The sequence below is a fragment of the Jaculus jaculus genome, chromosome 3, assembly GCF_020740685.1.
Source record: "Jaculus jaculus isolate mJacJac1 chromosome 3, mJacJac1.mat.Y.cur, whole genome shotgun sequence".
NCBI classification, from domain to species: domain Eukaryota; kingdom Metazoa; phylum Chordata; class Mammalia; order Rodentia; family Dipodidae; genus Jaculus; species Jaculus jaculus.
Window position 1 is genome coordinate 87,537,807 of NC_059104.1, and position 20,054 is coordinate 87,557,860.

The 20,054-nt window shown below is 42.8% G+C and overlaps 1 protein-coding gene across 4 annotated transcripts in view; it reads left to right on the forward strand.

Annotated features, from left to right (window-relative positions):
• Fez1 (fasciculation and elongation protein zeta 1) overlaps positions 1–20,054 on the forward strand; it is a 72,414-nt gene that overhangs the window by 37,929 nt on the left and 14,431 nt on the right. For 3 of the 4 annotated variants that reach the window (XM_045146573.1, XM_045146574.1, XM_004670619.2), the window contains exon 4: positions 17,170–17,256. The exons of the other annotated variant lie outside the window; for it this stretch is intronic. In XM_045146573.1, coding sequence (XP_045002508.1) covers positions 17,170–17,256 — 87 coding nt within the window. The remainder of the gene's footprint in view (positions 1–17,169; positions 17,257–20,054) is intronic. 4 annotated transcript variants of the gene reach the window in all.

A 20,054-nucleotide genomic window follows, 5' to 3' on the forward strand; every position in this document is an offset into this window, starting at 1 on the left:
GGCACGCCAGGGCCTCCAGCCACTGCAAACAAACTCCAGACATGTGCGCCCCCTTGTGCATCTGGCTAACGTGGGTCCTGGGGAATCAAGCCTCGAACTGGGGTCCTTAGGCTTCACAGGCAAGTGCTTAACTGCTAAGCCATCTCTCCAGCCCCGTAAAATCATTTATTTTTTGACTTAGTTTCAATTCCTTTACATCTCTTTTGAGGCTTCTAAGGTTTTCCTTAATTAAATTAAGTCTAGTGTCAAAATCTGAGTGCTCTAACAGATGATGCTGCTCAACAATATATCCCATGGTAATTCCCTCCCTCCCCACCCCCACACTTTCCCATTTGAAATTCCATTCTCCATCATATTACCTCCCCATTACAATCATTGTAATTACATATATACAATATCAACCTAAGTATCCTCCTCCCTTCCTTTCTCTACCCTTTATGTCTCCTTTTTAACTTACTGGCCTCTGCTACTAAGTATTAAAATTATTTTTATTTATTTGACAGAGAAAGAGGGAGAAAGGAGAAAGAGAGAGAGAGAGTGAGTGAGTGAGAGAGAGAGAGAGAGAGAATGGGTGCACCAGAGCCTCCAGCCACTGCAAATGAACTCCAGATGCATGCGCCCCTTTGTGCATCTGGCTAACGTGGGTCCTGGGGAATCGATCCTGGGTCTTTTGGCTTTGCATGCAAACACCTTAACTGCTAAGCCATACCTCCAGCCCCAGTTCAGCAATTCTTTTGATCAGAGTCACATTGGTTGTTATCTTCATTTTGGGATTCAATTTCTGTTGATTTCTCTATGATTTTATTGGAAACTTCCATTGTGGCATCCTTGGTGGAGGAGATGTCTCATCTTTCTGACTTTTTTTTTTTTTTTTGCATTGTGGTCTACCCATCTTGGGGAACTGTTTTATTCTATTGAGCAAGTATTTGTTCTCATAGGATCTTAAGTGAGTGTTCTGTTTTAAATGTGAACCAGACTGGTGTACAGTAGGTTATAACTGCAGATGCACAGATTGTGTCAATTTCAAGTGCATCAAAGGACCCTGGGGAATTGGGAAGTGGGGTACTGGGAGCTCTGGCCTGCTCACTCCACTTGCATGTACTATTCAGCACACAGGAATCAGGAGCTGGGGAATCAGGAGCCAGGAACCTGGAGAGCCAGGGCCAAGAGGCCAGCTCCTGCAGTGGCTCGTGCACCCTCTCTCTGGATCAGGGGAATAGGGATTTGGGTACCCAGGGGCCAGTCAATCAGGAAACTCAAGCAAAAGTCCTGCTTCCACACCCCACATGCAGGGTCCAGGCTGCCCCAGTGCAGCAGCAGTGGTACGGGGACTACGGAGCAGTGGGGAAGGAACTAGGAGCTCTGGCTTACTCACTTCTTGGGCTCACCCTGTGGAGCCAGGTTGGGCCTGCTTCTGCCAAAAAGACAGTTTCTTTTAAAAAATATTTTATTATCTTCGGGAGTGGGGTGTCAAGGTAGGGTCTTGCTGTAGCCCAGGCTGATCTAGAATTTACTCTGTAGTCTCATGCTGGCCTTGAACTCATGGCAATCCTACCTCTGCTGGGATTAAAGGCGTATGCCCCGACACCTAGCAATATTTTAGTTTTATTTATTAGAGGGATAGAGAATGGGTGTTGCAGGGCCTCCAGCCACTGCAAACAAACTCCAGATGCATGTGCCACCATGTGCATCTGGCTTACATGGGTACTGGGGAATTAAACCTGGATCCTTAGGCTTTGTAGGCAAGTGACTTAACTGCTAAGCCATCTCTCCAGCCCCAACAGTTTCTGTCTTACTTGTCTTTCTTTTTTTCTCTTTCTTTCTTTCTTTCTTTCTTTCTTTCTTTCTTTCTTTCTTTCTTTCTTTCTCTCTCTCTCTCTCTCTCTCTCTCTTTCTTTCTTTCTTTCTTTTTTGGTTTTTTGCGGTAGAGCTTCACTCTAGTCCAGGCTGACCTGGAACTCACTCTCTAGTCTCAGGGTAGCCTTGAACTCACAGGGATTAAAGGCATGTGCCACCACACCCGGCTTGTCTTTCTTTTTGTATCAGGAAAGGCTGACATAGCTCTGAGGACTCAGCAGGTAATGGAGGCAGTATATGTGTGGCGGGGACCATGGAGTGCCTCTTGGTAGGTGCTCCAGAATTGACTACAAGTAAGAGCAGGAAACAGATTCCCCTTATTGGATAGTACAGTTGCAGGTTATTGCTCAAAATAGCACAGCAAATAGATTAACATTTGTCTGACTTGTTGAAAAAGTGGCTGCATATCTTTAAGTTTTCTAATGACAATTCCAAATACCCAGAACCTTAAGGCTTCATTGACAGGTCAGATGGTGACTTTGAGTCTAAACACAGATGGAGGCTGTGTCTCAGATCCTTTATTTATTTATTTATTTGAGAGCGACAGACACAGAGAGAAAGACAGATACAGGGAGAGAGAGAATGGGCGCGCCAGGGCTTCCAGCCTCTGCAAACGAACTCCAGACGCGTGCGCCCCCTTGTGCATCTGGCTAACGTGGGACCTGGGGAACCGAGCCTCGAACCGGGGTCCTTAGGCTTCACAGGCAAGCGCTTAACCGCTAAGCCATCTCTCCAGCCCCCTCAGATCCTTTTTGAACTCCTGCCTATACATTTTCTTTAGGAGCACATGTAAGCATGGTGTGGCAGACTTCTTAAAATATGAGGGAGACAGCAATAATGAAAAAACTACAGAAATCAAACCAGATCCATTGTGGTGTAAGAGGCAGATTAACTTTGTTATCGCAAGGCTGTCTTTTTCAGATCATTTTGTGGGATTAAGCCAAAGCATATATAAGATATCCTGTCCTTCAAAAGGACTACTTTGTCCTTATTTGTAATTTTTCTCTCAGGACGGGTTGTTCTAGGTGAATTCAGAGTCTGGGAAGAATGGTCTTAAACTCTGCTCATTAGAATTCTTTGAATCTAACCCCTGGGAAAAGGATAGGGTGGTAAAGTTGGATGGAAAAAGACTTTTATTTCATCTTCTTTTATTTGTATAATCACAGTAGAAGCACTTTCATTGACCTCAGGTTAAATGACTCAGCAGGTTGACCAGTGCTCTGAATTGGTTCTGTAAGACTTGCCAACCAAGCGCCTGTGGCATGCTGCCCCACACAGCTGGACAGCTCTGCTGGCTGGAACTCTCATACCCTCCACTCAGTGGAAATTGCCAAGCAGTTGTTTGTTTCCCAACTTGCTCATGCTTATCTTTGCGACTACAGCTAAGTGATTAATTAAATATTATGTACAGTGTTGAATTAGGACTGCAAGGAGGGTCATTTTTGCCTTGTTAAAGTAACATGTATATATAGTTTGAAAAATTAGATGATACATTTTAAATAATATAAGTAGGAGCCCTTTCTTTTGTCTTTCCTAACTGTGTATGACAATCACTTTTGTTTATTTTATTTTTTAATTTTGAGACAGGGTGTTGCAGTTAGCTTCTTGTTGTTGGGACGAAGCACCTAACCAAAAGCACCTTATGGGAGGAAAGGATTTATTTCAGTTTTACAGTTTTCAGGGGATGTTTCATCACTGCAGAAGAAGCTGGCTCCCTTCATCATACACCCACAGCAGAGAGCGAGAGTGAGAGAGAGAGAAAGGGAATAACAAGCACAAGCTGACTCTGAACACAAAGAACTAGACTCCACCCCAAAGTCCACCCCTGGTGACACACTTCCTCCAGAAGGGCTCTGCCTCCCAAAAACTACTAGGAAGGGACTAAGTAGGAAACAACCACAAGCACCGGAAGCTATGGGGCCATAACATTCAAAGCCACCACACAGGGTCTCATGTAGCCTAGGCTGGCCTTGAACTCACTGTGTAGCTGAAGATAACCTTGAGCATCTGTTCTTGTTCCCACCTCAAAAGTGGTGAGATTTACAGGTATGTGCACTAAGTCCATTGCTTTTTGGTTTTTGTGTGTATGTAGTATTTGTGATGTCTGTACAGATGTGTGGGCATGCATATGCATGTGGAGACCAGAGGAAGATATCGGATGTTCTCTATAAATCTTCCACCTTATTTCCTTAAAGCAGGGAGCCTCACTGAGCCTAGAGCTTACCTTTTTTTGGATAAAATGGCTGGATCCTCAGGGTCAATCTGTCTATGGGCTTATCACTTTAATTTTTCTTTGTAACTTTCCTTTTTATTTTTTTAAGGTAGGGTCTCACTCTAGCCCAGACTCACCTGGAATTCACTGCATAGTCTCAGGGTGGCCTTGAACTCAACAGCAATCCACCTATCTCTGCCTCCCAAGTACTGGGATTAAAGGTGTGCACCACCATGCCTGACTTTAATCTTTGTAAATTTCTTTGATTTTCTCTATTGTGTGTTCGTTTTTTTAGTTTGTTGATTTATTAATTTCCTCTTTTTCTTGTGTGTGTGTGGTGTATGTTTGTGCATGTGTGTATGTGTGTTTGCATGTGTGTGGATGCACAGGTATGTATGCACATGTATATGTGGGGGCCAGAGGTTGACACCAAGTGTTTTCTTCAGTTAATTTCTACCTTATTTATTGAGACAGGGTCTCTCTCATAAGAACCCAGAGCTATCCAGCTTGCTCCCAATCCTGTTTCCACCTCCTTAGCTATATTACAGGTGGGCCATCACACTCACCTGGCATTTATGTGAGTTCTGGGGATCTGAATTCAGGTTCTCACCCTTGAATGGCAAGTTATCACCCCCAGCCCCTATTTTCAAGCGTGAGGATGCCGTTAGGTGTTGTCCTTAGGAAGTCCACCTCCTTCGAGACAGGGTTTCTCTACTACTGCTTCTACTACTATCACTTATTTATTTGCATGCATGTGTTGGGTGCACCTGAGCCTCTTGCTTCTATGTAGATGAATATCACATGCTTGTGTCACTTTCTACATCTGATTTATGTGGGCAACTTGGAAACTGAACTCATGCTGACAGACTGCAAGAAATTGCTTAGCCATCTTTAGCTCCTGAGGAGGGTTTCTCATTGTCGTAGAGTTCACCAGTTAGGCTAGACTGGCTAGCCAGTGAGTCCCAGGGATTCTCCTGTCTCTGCTTCCCCAACATTGGGGTTACAGGCACACATCACCATGTCTTGACATTTTCGTGGGTACTGAGGATTAAATTCAGGTTATTATGCTTGTGAGGCAAGCACTTTACTAACTGAACCATTGCCCCAGCCTCTATTTCTTAATTCATTTATTTCCTTCATTCTGGTTGTAGGGGTTTGATTTTCTCTTCCATTGTTTTAAAAAGGTTTATGTTCATCATTTAAGTAAAAATATTTTCTGACTTTCTCTTAAGACTTCTTTCACACACTTAGAAGTATATTGCTTGATTTTGAAGTGAGGATTTTTACAGTATCTTTCTTTTGTTTGATTTTTGTTGTTTCTGAGGTAGGTCTTGTTCTTGTCCAGGCTGACCTGGAATTCACTATGTAGTTTCCGGGTGGCCTTGAACCAACAGTGATCTTCCTACCTTTGCCTCCCACGTGCTGGGATTAAGGGTCTGCACCACCATGTCCATTTATAGCATCTTTTTTATTATTGATCTTAAGTTTAATTTTGCAGGGAACATTTTTTTATGATTTAAGTATTTAAAAATATCTTCAGATTTACTTAGGGTTGGGCATATCACTGTGCACCTAAGTGAATGTACTATATGCCATTGAAAATAATATACACCCTGCAACTGTTGATCGTAATGTTCTATAAATGTTACATAGATTGAGTGATATTAGTGTTAAATCCCCCTTTTGTTATTATTAATATATTTTTAATTCTTTTTTGTTTCTTGTTTCTGAGGTAGGGTTGTGCTAGAGCCCAGGCTGCCCTGGAATTCACTATATACTCTCAGGGTGGCCTCAAACTCATAGCAATCCTCCTACCTTTGCTTTCTGGTGCTGGGATTAAAGGCATGCACCAATGTGCCCGGCTTTTTTTTGTTATTTTTGAGCTAGGGTCTCACTCAGCCCAGGCTGACCTGGAACTTACTTTGTAGTCCCAGGCTGGCCTTTAACTCACAATGATCTGCCTACCTCTGCCTCCTGAGTGCTGGAATTAAAGTCGTACACCACCACTCCTAGCTTTAGAATTGGATTTTTCTATATCCTAATTATCTTCTTCCCCTCCCTCCCTCCATTTCCTCCCTCCCTCCCTTTTTCTTTCCTTCCTTTCCTCCCTCCTTCCCTTCCACCCTCCCTCCCACCTACCCACCCAGGATGACTTGGAACTCACTCTGGAATCCTTGGCTGGCCTCAAACTCACAGAGATCCTCCTGTCTCTGCCTCCCAAGTACTGGGACTAAAGACATGCATTATCACACCTGGTGTCTAACTATATTTTTGGTCTTTTTATTCTATCAATATCTGTCAGAGGGACATTAAAATCTCCAACCATTATTGTAGGTTTTTTTTAGTGCTGTTAGTTTTTGTTTTATATGTGTTGTTTGTTTGTTTTGTTTTTTGAGGTAGGGTCTCACTCTAGTCCAGACTCACCTGGAATTCACTATGTATTCTCAGGGTGGCCTTGAACTCATGGTGATCCTCCTACCTCTGCCTCCTGAGTGCTGGGATTAAAGGCGTGTGCCACCATGCCTGGCTGTTTTACATGTTTTGTTTCTTTTCATTTATTTATTTGAGAGCGAGAAGGAGAGAGAAACAAGCAGATAGAGAATGGGCACATGAGGGCCTGCAGCCACTGCAAATGAACTCTAGACGCATGTGCTCCCTTGTGCATCTGACTTACGTGGATCCTAGGGAGTTGAACCTGGGTCCTTTGGCTTTGCAGGCAAATGCCTTAGCCGCTAAGCCATCTCTCCAGCCTGTTTTATATGTTTTGAAACTCTTATTGTGCAATACATTTTTATGATTGTTATACATTTTTTTCTTTTTTTTTTTTTTGAGGTAGGGTCTCACTCTCGCTCAGGTTGACCTGGAATTCACTATGTAGTATCAGGTTGGCCTCAAACTCACAGAGATCCTCCTACCCCTGCCTCCCAAAGGCTGGGATTTAAGGCATGTGCCACCATGCCCGGCTTCTTTTTTAAATAATTTATTTATTAGAGAGAATGAATGGGTGCACCAAGACCCCTTGCCACTGCAGACAAACTCCAGATGCATGTGCCATTTTGTTCATCTGGCTTTACATGGGTACTAGGGAATTGAACCCCTGGCTGTCAGGCTTTGCAAGTAAGTATCTTTAACTGCTGAGCCATTTCCCAGCCCCATGTTATATATATATATATATATATATATATATATATATATATATATATATATATATATATATATATATTTACTTAGTTGATAGAGAATGGGCATTCCAAGGGCCTCCAGCCACTCCAAAGAAACTCCAGACACTTGCATCACCTTATGCATCTGCCTTACATGGGTCCTGGGAAACCTGACACTCTATACACTTTTAAAGAATATTTTTTGTTCATTTTTATTTATTTATTTGAGAGAGATTGAGAGAGAGAAAGAATGGGCGCACCAGGGCTTCCAGCCACTGCAAACGAACTCCAGACGCATGTGCCTTCTGTGCATCTGGCTAATGTGGGTCCTGGGGAATCGAGCCTCAAACCGGGATCCTTAGGCTTCACAGGCAAGCACTTAACTGCTAAGCCATCTCTCCAGCCCAGCTCTATACGTTTTTAAAAACTTTTATTGGTAACCTCCATAAATATAAACAATAAACCATGATCATAATCCCCTCCCACCACTCTCCCTTTTCTCACTTAGTACTGAACACCTAATTGTCCTTACTTCTCAGCACTTTGGTGAGTTTTTAGGTATCCCAGTGGTCCCTGCCATCTGAAAAGAGAAGCTTCGTTGCCTTTATTTTTATTTTGAGTTAGGGTCTCACTTTAATCCAGGCTGACCTAGAACTCACTCTGTAGTCCCAAGCTGGCCTCAAACTCAAAGTAGTCTTCCTACTTTGCCTCCCCTTCGAGTGCTGGGATTTAAGGCATGTGCCACCTTGCCTTTTTTTTTTAATGTTTAAAAAATATTTTCTTTTTATTTATTTATGAGAGAGGAAAGAGAGACAGAGAAAGAATGGGCATGCCAGGACCTGTAGCCATTGCAAACCAACTCCAGGTACATGTGCCACCATGTGTATATGGCTTATGTAGGTACTGAGGAATTGAACCTGGGTCCTTAGACTTTGCAGGCAAGTGCCTTAGCCACTAAGCCATCTCTCTAGCCCCCCTGCAAACATTTTTATTTATTTATTTGAGAGAGATGAGAGAGAGAGAGAGAGAGAGGGAAAGAAAGAGAATGAGAATAGGTATACCAGGGCCTCCTGCTACTGCAAACTGCAGATGCATCTTAATTTAGTGGGTACTAGGAAATTGAGCTCACGCCATCAGGCTTTGCAAGCATGTCCCTTTAAGCCACTGAACCATATTTCCAGCCCTGAATCTTATGCCTTTAAAATCTTTTTAGTTAATTTGCCTAGTGTTTGTTCATTAACATTTAATATAGTATTAACAGTTTGTTAAGATGTACTAGTTTACATGAGACCTTGTCTTAAAAAATTGTTTTTCAAGGTGAGCATGATGGCTCCTGCCAGAAATTCCTGGGCAAGCAGGAGGATCACTACCATTGCAGCCTGGTGAATATAGTGAGTTCCAAGCCAGTCATTGATACATTATAAGACCCTGTCTCAGAATAACAAGAACAAAAACAAAACCCAGCAGCAAACCTAAAAAGTAAAATTCTTACTTTTTTTTTTTTTGGTTTTCAACATAGGGCCTTGATCTATTCCAGGCTGATTTAGAATCAGTCTTAGGCTGGTCTTGAACTCACAATGATCCTCCTACTTCATCCTCCTGAATACTGGGATTAAAGACATGTGTCACCATGCCCGGCAAATTCCTGCTTTTTAAAAAAAAATCACTTTTGGTGTTCTTAACCGCTAAGCCATCTCTCCAGCCCACTTTTGGTGTTCTTATTCTGATTTTCAGAAGATCTGATTTCTCATGAGTTTTCAGCTCAAAATACTCTTTACAGAATTCCTTGTAGTGTAGGTGACTTATTCATTCAGCTTTCATTTATGCCATTTTTTCTCTTGGCTCAAGGATTACAGCCTTGCACTGCCTATCCCCAGTGCGTGGAAACAATTGGCTCATAGAACTTGCCCATACTAATAGTTGCTAATGCATGAAGGGTGAGTCCAAAATGACTTATTCTGAAATGCCTGAAAGAGGCTGTATTTTCTGTTTTTGTGCTTTCTGCAATTCTTTTCTGTTTTTTGATTTTCTGAGATAGAGTTTCATATATCCCGGGCTGGCTTTGAAATTGACATGTAGCTGAGGCTGGCTTTGAACTCCTGATGCTCCTGCCTCCACTTCCCAAGTACTTGGATTACAGGCATTTGCCACCATGCCCACTCAGTTTCTGAACTTCTTTTCTTCAGGTGTTGGATTTCTCAAAATAACCATTCTGATCTACACACATATACCCCTCTTCCATTTTATGTCTATATATTACTCTTCAGAGGATTTTTCTCAACCTCCATTAGAAGACCTATAATAGTCAGCTTTATCTTGCTGGGATGAACTTCCAAACCAGGCACAGTTTATGGGAGGAACAGAATTTATTGACGCTTATAGATCCAGGGGAAGTTCCGTAATGGTGGAATAAGCTGACCCCCTTTACACAGATCCATGCACCGAGAAAAGCAACCATCACCCACCACAAAGGAGCACACTCCATGAACCCCAAGCAGAGCTCAGGCACTCTGCATACCTTTAGGCTGGAATTCCAGGTCCACCCCCAAACACACCTTAGGGCTGAGCCCCAGGATTTGCCCACAGTGACACCCCCCTCTATACATACATACATACATACATATGCATATATATATAAAATGTATGTATGTATATGTATATCGCCAAACATAAATATGTATTTTTCAAGGTGGGGTTTGCTCTAGCCCAGGCTCACCTGGAATTCACTTTGTAGTCTCATACTGGCCTCAAACTCAGAGATCTTCCTACTTCAGTCTCTTGAGTTCTGGAATCAAAAATGTGTGTCACGGGCTGGAGAGATGGCTTAGCGGTTAAGCCTAAGGACCCTGGTTCGAGGCTCGGTTCCCCAGGCCCCACGTTAGCCAGATGCACAAGGGGGCGCACGCGTCTGGAGTTCGTTTGCAGAGGCTGGAAGCCCTGGCGCGCCCATTCTCTCTCTCTCTCTATCTGTCTTTCTGTGTCTGTCACTCTCAAATAAAAAAATTAACAAAAAAAAATGTGTGTCACCACACCCAGCAGAATATCTAAACATTAGCATACTTTTTAAATTTTTTTTATTTTAGAGAGAGAATTAGTATGCCTGGGCTTAGTCACTGCAATTGAACTCCAGATACTTGTGCCACCTAGTGGTCATGTGTGACCTTGCACTTGCCTCACCTTTGTGCATATGGAAACTGCAGAGTCAAACGGGTCTTAAGGCTTTGCAGGCAAGCACCTTAACTGCTAAGCAAGCTCTCCTGCCCTGTCATCATATTTTTAAAATTTATTTTATTTTATTTTTATTTATTTATTTGAGAGCAACAGACAGACAGAGGAAGAGTCAGAGAGAGAGAGAATGGGCACACCAGGACTTCCAGCCACTGCAAATGAACTCCAGACATGTGCGCCCCTTGTGCATCTGGATAACGTGGGTCCTGGGGAATCGAGCCTCGAACCTGAGTCCTTAGGTTTCATAGGCAAGTGCTTAACCACTAAGCCATCTCTCCAGCCCTGTCCTCATATTTTTATTAAGTGCTCTTTTTAGTTTGTTTTTTTCTCCTTTTTTTTTTTTTTTAAATTTTTTGAGGTACGGTCTTGCTTAGCTCAGGCTGACCTAGAATTCACTATGTAGTCTCAGTCTGGCCTAGAACTTACAGTGATCTTCCTATCTGGGCCTTCTGAGTTCAAGGCCACCCTGAGACTATTGAGTGAATTCCAAGTCAACCTGGGTTACAGTGAGACCCTATCTCGAAAAACCAAATAAAATAAAATAAAATAAATACATATTCAGTGAGTGGAATCATCTAGAATGCTTTTGCAAAAGGCCCTTGCTGATAGTTGTTATTGGACACAAGGACTCAACAGAATCTTAACCTTTACCTGGGTTACCATGCAACAAGATTTCTCAGAGTTACATACAAGCTCTGTATCCAGTTTTTAGCTTTATACTACTTAAGTGACAAGGCATCCCCTTTCCCCAAAGCAGGAGAAAGAAATGGCTTACTGTATGGTCAAACCCCTTTCTGGATTCATGTCTTCTCAATTCTGGGAAGAAAGGACTTAGGTGATTTTTGTTTTTTCTTAGAAGAGTCCAGTTTACCTCAACAGTGTGGAAATGACTAGCCCGTTTAGCCCACAAAGAAATTCAGCCCCAAGTGGCCCGTCCTAGGATTGTTTTCAGCATGTATAGCTTTCTCATTACTACAAAAGTAGCCAAAGACACAGCCTTTATGTCTTTGTCACATACTAGGGATAAGTATCTGAACAGCAGTACTGCTGCTTTTCTTTCTTTCTTTCTTTCTTTTTTTTTTTTTTTGAGGTAGGGTTTCACTCTGGTCCAGGCTGACCTGGAATTTACTGTGTAGTCTCAAGGTGGCCTAGAACTCATGATGATCCTCCTACCTCTGCCTCCCAAGGGCTGGGATTAAAGGTGTATGTCACCATGCCCGGCCTGCTGTAGCTTTTCAAAACCCTCTCTCTGTTATCCAGGCATGGTGGTGAATACCTTTAATCTCAACCCTAGGGAGACAGAAGTAGGAGGATCTCCATGAGTTTGAGGCCAGCCTGAGACTATATAGTGAATTCCAGGTCAGCCTGGACTAGAGTGAGACCCTACCTTGAGAAATCAAAATAAAATAATAAAATAAAATAAAATAAAATAATAAAATAAAAAGGGCTAGAGAGATGGTTTAGTGGTTAAGGCACTTGCCTGTGAAGCTTAAGGACCTAGGTTCAATTCTCCAGGTCCCATGTGGTTTGTAGTGGCTAGAGGTGATGGTGTGCCCATTCTTTCTCCCTCTGCCCTTCTGTATGTAATCAATAAATAAAAACAATTAAAAATAAAATGAACCTTTCTTTCTCTCATCAGTTAGTCCTTCAGCTTTTCACTCTGCACATGATATTGTCCTGGCCAGGAGGAAGGTCTGGAGTCTCTAAGCAGCCTGTATAAAGGAAAAGGCTTGTTGAACAGTGACTGATGTTATTTAAGCAAAGCAAAGTTTGGGAGCATCAGGTACCAGGCCTAAGTGAGGCAGGGAGGAGACTTAGAACCAAAGCAGGGGAAGGAGGAACAAAGGCTGGGCCCAGGTGGATATGGTGAAACCCACAAGCAAATGAGCAAGAATAAGCAATAAGTAGTAGAAGGAGAAGTCAGAGCTTTCCAGATCTGCTTTGTATATGCTGTGCCTTTTGTTTTATTTATTTTTTCACTAAAATATTTTTATTTATTTAAGAGAGAAAGAGGGGGAAAAAGATAATGGGCACTCCAGGGCCTTCAGCCACTGCAAACAAACTCCAGACACATGTGTAGCTGGCTTACATGGGTCCTGAGGAATCAAACCTGGGTCCTTAAGATTTGTAGGCAAGCACCTTAACCACTATGCCATTTCTATAGCCCTATTTATTATTTATGAGACAGAGACAGAGAGAAGAAGAGCAGATAGAATGGGCACGCCAGGGCCTCTAGCCATTGCAACTGAACTCCAGATGCATGTGCCACCTTGTGCATTTGGCTTACTTGGGAACTGATGAATTAAACACAGGTCCTTATGCTTCGCAGGCAAGTCCCTTAATCACTAAGCCATCTCTTTAGCCCCTTGTTTTATTTTTAAAAATATTTTTGTTGAGCTGGGCATAGTGGCGCATGCCTTTAATCCCAGCCCTCGGGAGGCAGAGGTAGGAGGATTGCCGTGAGTTCAAGGCCACCCTGAGAGTACATAGTTAATTCCAGGTCAGCCTGGACCAGAGTGAGGCCCTACCTCGTAAAACCAATGTGTGTGTGTGTGTGTGTGTGTGTGTGTGTGTGTGTGTGTGTATGTATTTATGTATTTATGTATTTATTTTTGTTTATTTGAGAGAGACAGAAAGATGCAGAGCATGAATATGGGTGCACTAGGGCCTCCTATCATTGCAAATGAACTCCAGATGCATGTGCTACTTTATGCATGTAGCTTTATGTGAGTCCTGGAGAATCAAACCAGGGTGGTTAGGCTTTGCAGGCAAGCATCTGAACCACTGAACCATCTCTACAGCCTCATGTTATTTGGTTTTGAGGTTTTGTTATATGTGTGTGAGTGTGCGTGTGTGGTGTTGTTTAGTCCAAGCTGGTCATGTTTTGTTTCATAGCCCAGGCTGTTTTTTTTTTTTTAAAGTAGGGTTTTGCTCTAGCCCAGACTGACCTGGAATTCACTATGTAGTTGCAGGGTGGCCTTGAACTCATGATGCTCCTCCTACCTCTGCCTCCCAAGTGCTGGGATTAAAAACGTGCGCCACCACACCCAGCCAGGCTGGTTTTAAATGCCCTACGTAAGGATAGTTCGAGGATAACCTTGAATTTCTGATCATTCTGCTTTCACCTCCCAAGTACACAAGTACCATGATGGACCTTTTTTTTTTCTTTCCAGTGCTGAGGATCGAATCCAGGGCTTTGCACACACCAGACAAACACAATATCATCTGGTGTTTGGCCTTGAACTTGTGGTCCTCCTCCTCCTCCCTCAGTCTCTTGAGTGCTGGGGTTGCAGGCATACACATTTCATTTTCTCACCCCTTTATTGGAATTTTAGACTGACAGTTGCTGTTAGATACTTATAAAAAGTAATACATGGGCTGGAGAGATGGCTTAGCAATTAAGTGCTTGCCTGTGAAGCCTAAGGACCCCAGTTCAAGGCTCACTTCCCCAGTACCCACGTTAGCCAGATGCACAAGGGGGTGCACATGTCTGGAGTTCATTTGTAGTGGCTGGAGGCCCTGGCGTGCCCATTCTCTCTCTTTCTCTCCCTATCTGTCTCTTTCTCTCTCTGTCACTCTCAAATAAATAAAGAAAAATGAATTTTAAAAAAGTTTTAAAAAAGTAATACAAACCTGGGTGTAGTGACACATGCTTTTAATCCCAGCACTTGGGAGGCAGAGCTAGGAGGATTGCCATGAGTTTGAGGCTACCCTGAGACTACATTGTGAATTCCAGGTCAGCCTGAGCTAGAGTGAGACTACCTTGAAAACCAAAAGAAAAAGAAAAAAAAAAATAGTACAAACAGAAAAAAAAAAAAAACCCTCCATTTCCCAGTAAGGGCCATCCTTCTGCTCTAAGACTATTTGACTATTTGCTTCTCGGGAAGATTTGTCTTATGAGTGAACAAAGTGTGGCCCCAGGAGTTCTGTTCTGCCTGGAGGGGACCAGTGGCAATCAAGCGGCTACCACAGGTGGTAGACTTGGCAGAGACACAAGCATATGGTTTCCCATCAGAAATGGATGTTGCCATTTGGCACACCTGCCCCTCCAGTGACTTCCTCACCTCCCTGTCCTATCCCTTTTCCAGGTTGAGCACAGATGGCACTTAAGATGTATGTGCTTATGTTTTTCACATGGCATAGTCTTGGTTTTGAGCAGAGATAAGATTGTCTGCCAAAGGGATGCTCAATAGGCCAGAAGTTTTGAGAACAGACTGCAATGGATCTGATAGCTGGGACTGGAACTGGGTATTTCCTGTTATATTAGGAATAATTTGTCCTAGAGAATAGGCAAATTAGCAAGGCAACTCTTGGAGAGCAAGAAAGAGTATTCCTGCATGGGAGGTGGCTCTGGTATGGATTTCTTAGAACTTTCTCCAGTCCCTTTACAATGTTCCAACTTGGGCTTTCAGAAGGAAAGCTCCTTAAGTAGTTAGGTGATTAAATGTGTGCAGGGTCTGAGCACAAATGCCAGATTATTATAATTTGGGATATGATAAAAAATCCACATATGCTATAAATATCTTTTTGGATTTAAATCTAGAGTCTCAGTGGTTGTGAACTTCTAGATCAAATGTTACTTTGAATTATGGAATTTTGGATATATAGGATGTTGCAGTTTTGCATTGGTGGCAGAAAACGCTAGTCCAAGAGCAACTTGTGGGAGGAAAGGGTTTATTTGGGTTTATAGGCTTGAGGAGAAGCTCCATGATGGCAGAGGAAAACTATGGGATGAACAGAGGGTGGACATCACCTCCTGGCTAGCATCAGATGAACAATAGCAGCAGCAGGGGACTGTGCCACACACTGGCAAGGGGAAACTGGCTATAATACCTATAATCCCACCCCCCAACAATATACCACCTCCAGGAGGCTTCAGTTGTCAAATTGCCACCAGCTGGGGACCTAAGCATTCAGAACGCATAAGTTTATGGGAGACACATGAATCAAACCACCACACAGAATAAATTGGATAAATAGATTTCTCCTTTCCGTATTTTTAAAATATATATATATATATATATATATATTTATTTATTTATTTAAAGAAAGTGAGAGAGAAAGAGGAAGAGAGAGAGAGAGAGGGAGGGAGAGAGAAAGAGGGGGGGAGAGAATGGGCATGTCAGGGCCTCCAGCTCCTGCAAACGAATTCCAGACACATGTGCCATCTTGTGCATTTGCTTATGTGGGTCCTGGGGAGTCAAACCGGGGTCCTTTGGCTTTGCAGGCAAACACCTTAACTGCTAAGCCATCTCTTCAGCCCCTCTGTATTTTTATTTTTATTTTCCCCCCCAAGGTAGGATCTCATGCTAGACCAGGTTGACCTGGAGCTCACCCTGTAGTCCCCAGCTGACCTTAAACTCACAATGATCCTCTTACCTCTGCCTTCTGAGTGCTGGGATGCACATCTGGTCTCCTTTTAACAATATATTTTTATTTATTTATTTTCAAGAAGAGAGAGAGAGAGGAAGAGAGAGGGAGAGAGGGAAGGAGGGGGGAGGGAGAAAAGAGTGAGAGAAAGAGAGAATGGATGTGCCAGGGCTTCCAGTTTTTGCAAATGAACTCCAGATGCATGTGCTACTGGCTTTATGTGAGTACTAGGGAACTGAACCCAGATGGTTTGCAGGCAAGCCATCTCTTCAGCCCAGTATTTATTTATTTTGGTTTTTCAAGGTAGGGTTTCGCTGTAGCCCAGGTTGACCTGGAATTCACTATGTGGTATCAGGGTGCCTTGAACTCACTGTTATCCCACTACCTTAGCTTCCCAAGTGTTGGGATTAAAGGCCTGAGCCACTATGCCTGACTTCAGCCCAATATTTTTATTTTTTCTTACAGCATTTTTCTTGAGGTTTAGTTTCTTTTTACGTCAGGGTATCATTATGTAACCCTGGCTGGGCCTAGACGTTGCTAGACAAGGCTAGCTTTGAACTTGCTATGATCTTCTTGATTCTGACTCCCTCGTGCCACTCCAGGTTTTTTGTTGTTGTGGGTTGTTGTTTGTTTTTTGTTTTTATGAAATAGGGTCTCATGTACCCCAGTCTGGCCTTGAATTTGTTATATAGCTGAGGATGACCTTGAAGTCTTTATCCTTCTGCTTCTACTTCCCAAATGCTGGGAGTACAGGCATATACATCAGGCCTGGCTCACTTTACCCACATGGTCAGGCTGTATTTTGTGGTATGTCCCATGTTAACTCATTGCATTCTCCATCAGCTCTGGAAACCACAACTGGTTCCAATAACAGCATGGTATTTCATCAGATTCTATGGGCTGTGACTATTTGGGCTGGAACAACCCACCCCTTAAAAGACCCAGTATCATCAAATCTGGACACACTGCCCCTCCCCAAATTGATACTCCTTAAAGAAATAAGTCTGTCTTTGCTACATGAGTTGGCTGTAGTGTCACTCACCTTGAGAGAGTTTCTGGTTCACCCAAGCATGGCCTGACTAAGAAATAAAGAACAGTGTTGGTCCCCTAGAATCAGAGTGGTGCTGGCCACACCTGCTTTATTGTTTCTGGCCATGCTGGCAATGTGTGTTGTGAGGTAGGGCGTGTTTAGAATTGGATGGAACTTGAACCCCTGTCCATCTTCCCTCTTTGTATAGTGGAGACTGAAATGACCATTCAGTATCATGATCTCTGTCTAGAGACAGAGAATCTGGTCCTGCTGATGGTCACTTAGAGCTCTACCTACCCTCTCACCTCTAGATCCATGAGAAGGAAGAGGAAGAGTTCAATGAGAAGAGTGAAAATGATTCTGGCATCAATGAGGAGCCACTACTCACAGCAGATCAGGTAATGGGCACCTTTCTAGGTTCTCAGGACCTTTAATTCTTTTGGGAGGTGGTGGTGAGGTAGGGTTTTGCTCCATCACAAAGCACTATGTAGTCTCAGGCTAACTTCAAACTCACAGTGATCCTCCTACCTCTGCCTCCTGAATGCTAGGGTTAAAGGCATGTGCCACCACACCAGATGACAGGGGGAAGAGAGAGGAAATGGGCCTGCCAGGGCCTCCAGCTGCTGCAAATGAACTCCAGATGCATGCACCACTTTTTTTTTCTATCTGGCTCTATGTGGGTACTGGGGAACCAAACTTGGGTCATTAGGATTTGTACGTAAATGCCTTAGCCACTGAGCCATCTCTCCAGTCCCTTTAAATCTTTTGATTGATGTTTAAGAGATGCTTGTCACATCCATCTAAGGCAGCAGAAAGGAGTGTGGTTTTATGGTGCTGGTTATGCATCACAGTATCTTTGATAAGAGGTTTATTTTTCTTTATTCCTTCATTTACCCACTTGCAGTGGACACAAACATTATTTCTGACACTTGGGTTGTTTGGGATCAATCTTTGATGACAGCCAGGGTTTTCTGGCTTCACTTTATGTGAAGTCTCTTGAGATTCCTTGTACTTAGAATTTGGACCTATTCTTCCAAAAAAAGAAGTGACACACAAGAAGTATGTCTGTATATAATGGGTATTTTCACATTTCATAGGACCTTGAAAATATTTAGCCATCCAAAAGGAGTCCCAGGGCTATAGAGGTGACTCCATGGTTAAAGGTGTTTGCTTGCTGGCCGGCCATGGTGGCGCACGCCTTTAATCTCAGCACTTGGAGGTAGAGGTAGGAGGGTCACTGTGAGTTTGAGGCCACCCTGAGACTATATAGTGAATTCCAGGTCAGGCCGAACTAGAGCCACGACTTTACCTTCAAAAAGAATTTGCTTGCAAAGCCTGCCAGCCCAGAGTTCAGTTTTCCAGTACCCACATAAAGCTGGATGCACAAAGAGAACGTGCATTTAGAGTTCATTTGCAGCCTGGGCACAACCATGCTTTATCTCTCTCAAATAAATAAGTATAAATATATTTTAAAAAGGAGTCCCAGGCTATAGTGGTACATGTCTTTAATCCCAGCACTCAGGAGGGTGAGGTAGGAGGATCGCTATGAGTTTGAGGTTAGCCTTACCTAGAGTGAGACCCTACCATGCAAAAGAGAGAGAGAGAGAAAAAGAGAGAGAGAGAGAAGAGAGAGAGAGAGAGAGAGAGAAAGAGAGAGAGAGAGACCCCCAAAGACATGCCTTTATGACAAAGATGCAATGCTTCATTTTGAAATGAGTTACTTGTTTTAGTGATTTCTTCCTGAGGGACGATAGTGTTGAATCTCAAGATTCTTTATTCATCTTCTTAGTCAACAGACATCTGCAAGCTATGTGAGCTAGGCATCACACACGTTTTCAGAGCCATTCTGAAAATGCTCCACTGAGAACCAACAGTAGAAGAAAGTGTCTTTTCATAGCAGTGCTTCTTTGTGTCTGTGGCTGAAAGGTGGAGTTCTACTTCTTCTAACTAGAATGTTTTCAAGTGGGATTTGAAATAGATAAGGAATATGAGATTGAAGGGATCTATATGAAAAAAATAAACAGCAACCTAAAACAAAACAAAACACTGAAAATCCACCAGGATTAGCTATGTGTGGTGTCACACTTGTAATCCCAGCACTTGGGAGGTAGAGGCAGGAGGATCAGAAGCTCCAGGTCAGCCTCAGCTACCAGAAACTGTGTGTCAAACCAACATAAAACAAAACAACAGGTTAGCAGATATTCTTGGGGCTTCTAGGGAGGGTCTAGACCTCAATGAAGTGTTTATAGATAACTGTTCTTAGAGAAATTCAGCCGTAAAATTCTACAGAGGTGTGTGTGCCATTTGGTAACATTCTATAAAATGCTTTTTATATACCCTATATTTGTGAATAGAGTTGACAAAATGAGTCAAAATAGGCATTTAAATTTATTTAATATTTTTATTTATTTATTTGCAAGGAGAGGGAGAGAGAAGGGAAGCAAGAGATAGGGAAAGAGAGAGAGGTGCTGGGGAATTGAACCCAGGCTGGCAGGCTTTTCTTTTTCTTTTTCTTTTTCATTTCTTTCTTTCTCTCTTTCTTTCTTTCTCTCTCTCTTTCTTTCTTTCTTTCTTTCTTTTTTTTTTTTTTTTTTGAGGCAGGGTCTCACTGTAGCTCAGACTGACAGACTGACCTGGCACTCAAGATGTAGACCAGGCTGGCCTTGAACTCATGGTGATCCTTCTACCACAGTCTCTCCAGTGCTGGGATTATAGGTATGAGCCATGTGTCCAGTTTAGGAATTTAAATACGAAAGCAACGGTATAGTGGTCTTATAGGTAGAGTCTCTAACACCATCAGGAAGAGAAATATGTCTAAATGCACATTTGCTACCAAACTCATCCACAGGCTCACTCTCACATGGAGGCTTCACTCCTTCATTTTCTTTCTTTTCCTTTTTGTTTGTTTGTTTTCTTGAGGTATGGTCTCACTCTGGCCCAGGCTGACCTGGAATTCACAATGTAGTCTCAGGGTAGCCTCAAACTCACAGCGATCTTCCTACCTCTGCTTCCTGAGTACTGGGATTAAAGGCATGCACCACCACACCCGTCCTTCTTCATTTTCTTTATGTGTCAACAACAGATGCTCAGTCTTTCACTCATTGCTTTTGGTAGGTTTATCGCTCACTGTATTCTCAATTTCTATGAGTTGAGTCCCATCAAATGGTTGGTATTAGAGCTGAAGTTCTTGTCTATT